Source organism: Ruditapes philippinarum, unplaced genomic scaffold (genome assembly GCF_026571515.1).
Source record: "Ruditapes philippinarum isolate M1 unplaced genomic scaffold, ASM2657151v2 ctg6523_1_1_1_1, whole genome shotgun sequence".
Classification (NCBI taxonomy): Eukaryota; Metazoa; Mollusca; class Bivalvia; order Venerida; family Veneridae; genus Ruditapes; species Ruditapes philippinarum.
In genome coordinates this window covers 58,032-66,834 of record NW_026861997.1, presented here as the reverse complement: position 1 = coordinate 66,834, position 8,803 = coordinate 58,032, and the positions used below count along the sequence as shown (strand labels likewise).

Here is an 8,803-nt window from a genome sequence, read left to right as displayed (position 1 = left end):
CGATAATTCTTCGCTTCCTTCTGATCCCCACCTTTAAATATAGGCACAATATAACCTAACCCCCATGATTCAGGATATTCTGCTGTGTCAAATAAATTAAATCTGCGCATTCTTGACTATATATTTAACGGAAAACATCTACAAGCCCTATTTCGGAATAATCGGCGAGTGTTCCGAAGAATTTCAGGTTTTGTCTTCGTCATCCCGGTTACGGCATTTTAAAATATACCTCGATTTTCAATAACATTAACAGTTATTCCTTTTGTTATAGAAATCCCTTCTTAAAATATCTTTAAATAGTGATATACTTTTAAACGGCATAAAATGCAATTAAATTATTGGCATTATCTTAAAATGATCGTTGTGGAATCCATAGAGCATAGTTGCTACATATTGCTTTTTCTATTAGCATCATCAAAGTAATACAACATGTGTTTAATATTCATATGTTAAAACACTTTATTATAAAGATTATACAGTATCTCTAGGGAAATTTCAATACCATGCATTGTTTATTCCAATTAAATTATTTCATTGCAAAATGCAACTGACATCAATTTTCCGAATATTGAAATATTGTTGACTTTTGAGAGTTATATCATCATAAATAATTACAATAATCAACAGCACAATAAACCCTTTCCAACATATGTTTATTATGCCCGCTGACAGTTTGAGAAATAACAAATTCATGTGTTCTTACATACTGCTCACCTGACATAAACGAAACTACGTATTCTTGTTCGAACCTTTATTTTTCAAACTTTCATTTCATACAATTCTGGTTTGTAACATGTTATTGCAAGTAAACATCTAATAAGTATTATGTTTGCAATCTGTTATAAAACATGAAATGTGCCCACTTAACAATTATGGACCCACCTTATGTTCTGTTACAGTGGCATATTAACATATTTTTGAATATTTTGTGAAAGCCAAATGTTATAATAATAAAGATAACATTTACTCTTGATATTCAAGTATTTCACGCGCTACTGTGACCTTGACCTAATTACCTCATAATCAATATGTGTTTTCTACAGGCCAGTGACATTGATCCTACATAGTTTCACACATTTAGATTTTAATATTACTTGTAAAGTTATTGATTACATAAGGATTTTACAGAATGTGTCACAGTGACGTATATATACTTTATAATATGATATACTTTATAATTAAATAGCGTCTGCTGGTCATGACCAACCTACTCAGTAAGTCTTAGGACACCATAAAACTTTTAGAGGTCAGTACCATAGTGACATTGACCTTTGATATACTGACTTCAAATCAGTACGGGTAATAGTCATGACAAAACTCCACATGTATACCAAAGCATTCTCTAATTTTTGATAAAACAAGCTTTCAGAGGGCAAGGTTATTTAAATATTGAACGATTTTGTTTGTGAGAAATAATGCAGCATCTCTCACGCCCCTTGCGCCGCCTTAAACTGTAGTCGATCTTTCACACTTAACATACTGTAATCAATGGAAAAATATAGCAGCACGGAAATGAAGTACAGGTTGACATTTAACAGTTGTCAGACAATGCTTTTATAATATTTTTACAGAATTCAACGTATTGAAATCTGATAGAGGGTCGAGGGCTCCTTTCAAACAACGGCACGTGCTCGCGTAATTTTATCTGTTAATGTACGTCTGCGTTCCAGTTTAATGCGGGAATTACTGCTGCTGTTAATGTCCTAGATAACATTTTGGATCATTATCATTTATATCATTTATATCATTTAACAAATTATTTAAATTCTTAATCATTAGCCTTATTTGTTTTGTGACACTGTTAATTTCTTTATAAATATTGTATTTATAAATATTGTATTCTCCGAACAAATGTGTTTTACAAAATGTTTCAACGGCCAATTTAATGACAATTATAAACGAGCGACCATTGATGTTGAGGGGTTAAATAAACATAATTAGTGAACACATATGATGATAATCAATCATTTTTAGAATTAAATGAATGAAAAATATTTGTGTCTTTATTCTCGGAATTCAGTATAATGATACCGTATCTCAAAGATCCTTTACTCAACGTGATATGAAAGGACGCACAACACGATTAAGTTACTTATGAAAATGGATTTTTTATATATCCTTGGAACATTTTTAAATACAACACCACTTAAATCTGTATTCTTGTTTGTATACTTATTTAACCTAGCAGTTAATACTGTTTATTTGTATTTTTTCTAGCATGTGTCAGGGTGGAATTTAATTTAATCACAAGCTGAAATTTTTTTAAGTGAAATAAAAAGCGATATTTCATGTAACGTTTTTCCTCAGTTAGTACATGCACATGTATAACAAAAGTAACACATAAAATGTTCAGTTAGACTTCCGAGGGATCTTTTTTTTCCAGATATTTATAGAAATAAGGTGAAAATATGAATGCTGTTATCAACTATATCAATGAACATGTGCGATAAACCGAATATTTTGATAGAACTCACAAACAAAATTCTTTATTACCTTGTAAAATCAGAATAGGTAATATTTTACATGTATTATTATATATAGTAATTAGGAGAAATATTTCATGTAAAAAAATGGTGACAGTGTATTTAAAATAACACCAATTATACTGCAAATGTTAAATTGCAAGTCTTGCATCATTGACGTTGCAGGATGTCTTTAACATAATTTTCCTTATTATTTAACATCGTGCTCCTTGTTCTTTAACATCATGTTCCTTGTTCTTTAACATCATGTTCCTTGTTCTTTCTTTGGGGATTGCGTTCATTGAACGCCACCTTTTCTTGTTGATCTTGTTTATCATATTTTAACAAAATGTTCCCTATGATTATAGCTAGTTGAAACATTTAGCAAGCTGCTTATTGGAAAATTTTCCCGTTTCACGTAAACTGTAGACAATTATCATTATGTTTATTTCATCGTTTGTTATAACTTGAATGTTAATACAGAGGAATAATTTAATTATGGACCTGTCATTGCGACTGCATATATTTTACCATAAATAAGGACTTACTGCCAGGATATTTTTTAAGCTTTATATAGAATTATTTCGAAATGAAAAAGTAGTGCTTACGTATAAACCACGACTATTTGTCAAGTCATCAGACGAAAACATATCAACAGAACGCTTTTATCTAGCCTAATAACAACCAAAATCGTTATTATTTTTTTACTGTTTGCACCAATATAATCTATAAATTAGGTACATTGAGGTAGCGAGAACAGTTGAAATCAAATACCAAAATTGAACCAGTAATAAATTTGCTTTGACTATTTACAAAGCTATTTGATTTAGACGACATGAAAAACAAACCTAAAGAAGGATATTTTCTTGTGACCTTTGTGGTGTTCTTACTGCTAGCAAATTGTCATGGATGTTATGGTGCCAGTAGTGGACATGAAATTTGGAATTACCTGTTTCTCAATGGTACATACAACAACGAAGTGAGGCCAGTGAAGGATTGGGGCACACCAACACATGTAAACGTTAGCGTTGCCGTTATAGCGGTGGTTGATTTCAATGAAGTTAAGCAAACAATTATTCTTACTTCCAAGTTAACAATTGTTTGGAAAGATGAATATTTGGTCTGGGATCCGCTTAATTTTGGAAATATCACTCATATCCATGTTCTTCAATCAAAAGTCTGGAAACCGTACTTGTTTCTTGAAAATTCTGTATCTAAACAACCAGATATGGGCTCCCCGTCTGTAAATTTAATAGTGAGTCATGAGGGTGTCGTTGAATGGAATCCAGTAGAAGTGTTCAAGTCAACTTGTGCAGCAGATGTTCGGAAATTCCCGTTTGACACACAAAAATGCTCAATGGTTTTTGAAACCCAGGGGTATACAAATCAAGAAATAGAAATACATTCAGTTGAAGACCACATTGACTTTCACGGTTATGGGATAACCTCCGGCTGGTATGTAGAGGACACAGACATTGAGACCCAAAGTGAAAATGGTGCAGAAATTCACATATTATGTTCACTAACTTTGAGACGGAATCCAACATATTTCATCTTGAATATTTTTTTACCGATCGTGCTTTTGTCATTTATGAACCTATGTGTATTCATACTTCCTGTCCAGTCGGGAGAAAAGGCTAGTTTTGTGATCACTGTGTTTCTTTCACTTGCCGTTTTTCTAACTATTGTAAGCAGCAATCTACCCGAAAACACCGACAATGTATCGATCCTTAATATATATGTATGTATCTGCACGCTGCTCAGTGTAATCATCGCTTTTCTGACCATCATACAAATACGACTGTATCATCGAGACTCGAACATGCCAATTCCACCTCTGCTGCTTAAACTGGTCATCTTGTTTACCTCAAAGGGACGACGCATTGACAAAGGTAGCACTGATACAATTCCAAATAAAGCAGCACAAAAACAACAGAAGAAGAATATCATTGATGTTATTCCTTTGGATGATACTATACGTGATGATAAAAAGTATGACAAAGAAACATTGAAAAGCCTGATAACGTGGCCAGATGTTGTACAGGCATTTGATAATATTTTCCTGGTGGTATTTTTGATGATTACAATAAGTATGACTATGACTGTCCTAATACTGGCAGCTCGTAAAGAGGAATTGCCAGAGGAACACGAGTCACATTGAATTGTTTCAGAAATAAAAATATAATGCAGAATAAAAGGGGAAAGAACAATCAATCTATAACAGTGAATATTTGAAGCATTTAACAGTTATACATTGAGCATGTTTTACTTAACGTGATAATGATTATTGACCTTTTTACGACGCGGTCCGTTGCTATGAAAAAAATGACCGGAAGTAGTATTTTCTCGTGCATGCGCAATATGGGTAGGGCAAAAAGAGCATTGTCCTACATAGAAATGTAGTTGAAATTCATAGACAATTCCGAGTTAGTTTAAGGTAAATATTAGAAAATCATATAAAATAGCTTTTAATAGAAACACAAAAGATACATGTATAGCTTTGTGGCCAAGATTGCTATAAAAAGGCATGGAAAAGACGATTGTTTAAGAATTCTCCCTTACGATCACGGACCTGGCATTGAGATAATTGTTGCAATAAATGTGGAAATATATATTAGCAAGTAAAGAAGTCAAATTAATAGTTGTTGAAATCGTCCATATAAAAGCTTAAGAAGTTTTATATCTGGTTATTATGAAAATAAGTCGGAAGACATGATAATGCACTTTTATTTTTCAGTTTACCTTATTTTATCCTTTATCCGACTTGACTGTTATGCCAAACAGAAATTTTTTGTCACATGAATATAATAATTTTTTTAACTCTTGTGAAGTAAAAATGGGAGGTGAAATTTTATTCTTTATAGGGTTAAGTATTTTGTTTTTCTATGTACAAATTTGATAGTTAATTATGTACTTTTTGCAATACCTTAGGCCCAAATTGGATATGCATGTAATACTTAAAAACATTTAAAAGTACATAATGATATATATTTTATATGAAAGTTTTTTTCTCAGCAAAAAAAATCAGATATTTTGCAAGGGAGGATGGGGTTATTCTTTCCGATTAAAGGAAAACAATAATTTGTAATATCTCTCTATGTCATATAGAAGCTTATAAAAGCCCTAATCCTTTTCATAGACGAAAGGATGTTGTTCATGCATGGTCCAAACATAATATTGAGGCCAATAGTGCTTGAGTTTTATTTAAATTATTTTAAATAATTATAACCAATCCAAATGGAGGGGCGGGTTGGGATCTCCTCCGCGAAAAGAACGACTACGCATTAAGTTTAAAAATGAACGTTCCCAAAACGTTTAGGACTTTAAGCCATTCCATGGTGTTCAATATTATTTTTTCCTTGGAAAATGAATATAATATTATTAATATTGATTGCTGTGTAATGAATTTTAATGCCGTAACAGATGTTTATGATGATTTTTATTATAACCTAAATGAAATAATCTATAAATAAAACAATGATTTGCTGACCAGTAAAAGCCTTATTTTGCCATAATTTGAGATAATATGTATATTTATTAAGGTCGTTGGCCCTTACAAAGGCTGAATTGTAGACTGCAATTAAAGTATAGCATGCCTAATGCAGAATTTCTTTTCTAAAGAGTAATCATTTTCAGTGAGGACACATAGTTTTGATAGGACGTATGTTCAAACCCAAGACGAAACAATTTTTTCTTCATTTATTTTTCTTTTTGTTTCTTCTTTTCATAGACACTTGTCATTGGTTTTATTTGTAGTTATTAAAAAACATGGCTCTTTATTAATACTTTTCAACTAAAAGATATATGAAACTTGCAAAACTTTTCTCCATATAATGATAACATATTCTTTGTCGTTGTTGTATAAAACTAATACAAGCTATAAAATATATTTCAATTTGTAATATTTTTCAAACAATATGGTAAACTTTTGTGGATTTTTGCCTTTATTTCCAGATGTAGTACAGTTTATAAATATAAAATTTGTAATGCCCTTTAAAAAGTGTTAATTATACATCTTATACCTTAATATTGCCATTTTAACAGCTAGCTAGCCCCTTTTACATTATGTGACAAGTAATAATTTTACAAGAAATCCACAGAGCTCTTGAAATCTTTGTCTACATTGACCATCAATTTTAGGTATTCGAAATATTTCTTTACTTCAGAGTATATAACATGGCATTGTGTCTAATTTTGATTTTAACAAAAGTAAAAATTCATCAATTTAGCGTGTGATAAATACTAAGGATTGCTTTAGTCGCCACTGACTGATTTTAAGTTCTGATATTCTTGTGGAATTACTGAGATGCTGAGCCCCCTGGCCCCACCTATTCCGTTTCATACGGGCCTGATTTCTATGTTTTATTGTTTTAATTTTTCATGGTATGTTGACATTTGGCCATTTTTTGTACCTTTTATATTGTACTTTTTTACTGTTCTATACAATTGTGAACAAATAAATTGTAACAAATGTTTTGTTTTGGGTTGGTTGCTATTGACGCAATAAAATATTGTATAGTAGTGTTCTCTAGATTCAATAATTTATTACAAAACTCCTTATAAGATCATTCAAGTACATTTACATATTTCCTCACTGTCTCAAACTCATTTAATTTAAAGTAAAAAAAAGTTTCATATTAAAAAAGAGAAATATCAAAAGACAATGCATTGGTCGCCACGAGTTTTGATAGATAGTGTTATGAAATTTGAAACTAATCTTTTACTAGAAGAGTATTCTTTTAGGATGGTAAATCTGGACAATATTTCTAAGCTGGTTAAAATGTTTATGTTAACTTTTACTCATTTTTGTTGTAAAACAATTGAGTCATTAACAGTCCAGAATATTGGCACAGCTCAGTTATTTTTAGATTATGAGCATACCTCATTTCAAATTTGGAAAGGTCGCGCAGACAAAGGTCGCGCGACACTTAAGGTCGCGCAATAGGAAATGTCGCGCAGAATCAGCTTTCCCAGGCATGCTAGTTCCAAATATGGAGAGGTCGCGCAATAAGAGGTCGCGCAGTCTAAAAGTACAAGGTTTAAGTTATTTTTAGCCCTTCAGCATCTCAATTGTTGTTAACAAAGCATAATTTGGTCATATCAGCTTTTATGAATGGGATTCCTTACTCACAGCTTTATCTATGTACAGGTTACTTGGTTCAAATGTTGAGCTGTATGTTGTAAAGCTGGAGAGATTATATTTCTGTTGTTTAATGAATTATCAGTCAGTATTATAAGTTTATAGAAATGTCAATCAGTAGTAAGTGTATTGGTCTTATAAGCCATATATAGTACATATATCTTTATTACTGCAAGTATATTTTGCACTATTAAGATGCATTATTGGACAGATAATTATTATCCTATGGAGTGTTTAAACATGTAAATTTATATAACTATTCTGTATTTTTGTACTTATGTTTGTATTGTACAACAGTCTGTATACCTGAACTAGTTGCAGGCTATTTTAAACATTGTTAAGGCATTGTCAGCACTTTAAATAGGTCGCGCAACATTCAGGTCGCGCAATGAGTTGTGCAAAACTGGTTAGCGCAAGTGGGTCGCGCAACAGTCTACTTTTGCACACCACCCTAGCTGCGCAAACAGAAGGGTATATAAGCTGGGAACTTTTCTAGCTGGGTTAGTTTTGAGGGGTTTTTGAGGAGTTTTGAAGTGAGTTGGGGTTTTGAGTTGAGTTGGTTATTAATTGCAGAAATGTATTTGTTGAAGTTGTTAAGGATTTTACTTTGGTTTTGACTGTTGATAGAGAATAAAATGATGCATTATTTTGATTTACTGCAATAAATATAATCCTGCTTTCACTTGGACTTGACTTGTTCATTATACCAGCATAGAGAAATGGTTTACTTTTAAGCGAAAAAAGTGAATAAACAAAGCTTTTCACAAAAGAGAAGTTTTCGTAACAATATACTTAATAAGTCAGCTATATAACATGTTACTGGTAGTAACGAAATCAATATGATTTTATTGAATACGATTAGTCCCAATTGGTAGAATCATTGACCGGGAGATGTTATCAAGTATACATTAACTCAACAATGGACTGAACTCTCTCTCCTATCTCTTCTCATTTGTCTCTACTAATATGAATACATTGAAACAAACTAACTAGTACAAAATCATCATTCATTATTCATAAAGTAGAACGAGGAATCTTCTAGTAAACAATATCTTAATTAATAGCTTCCGCAATTTTAGTTTAAACAATATTTTATTTATAAACATTTCATTTACATGATTATTGACAAATAATAAAATGTACGGATTGAGTAGGAAGCTTGAAATGCTTTTTTTAGAAACTCTCTCTGTAAACAAATCAA

The 8,803-nt window shown here is 31.6% G+C and overlaps 1 protein-coding gene across 1 annotated transcript; it reads left to right on the top strand.

Annotated features, from left to right (window-relative positions):
* Positions 1-3,107: 3,107 nt before the first annotated feature.
* Positions 3,108-5,387, top strand: LOC132717572 (acetylcholine receptor subunit alpha-1-A-like). Its single transcript, XM_060701064.1, has one exon. It carries the CDS (start codon positions 3,298-3,300, stop codon positions 4,621-4,623), a length of 1,326 nt encoding a protein of 441 aa, XP_060557047.1. The 5' UTR covers positions 3,108-3,297; the 3' UTR covers positions 4,624-5,387.
* Positions 5,388-8,803: the final 3,416 nt, after the last annotated feature.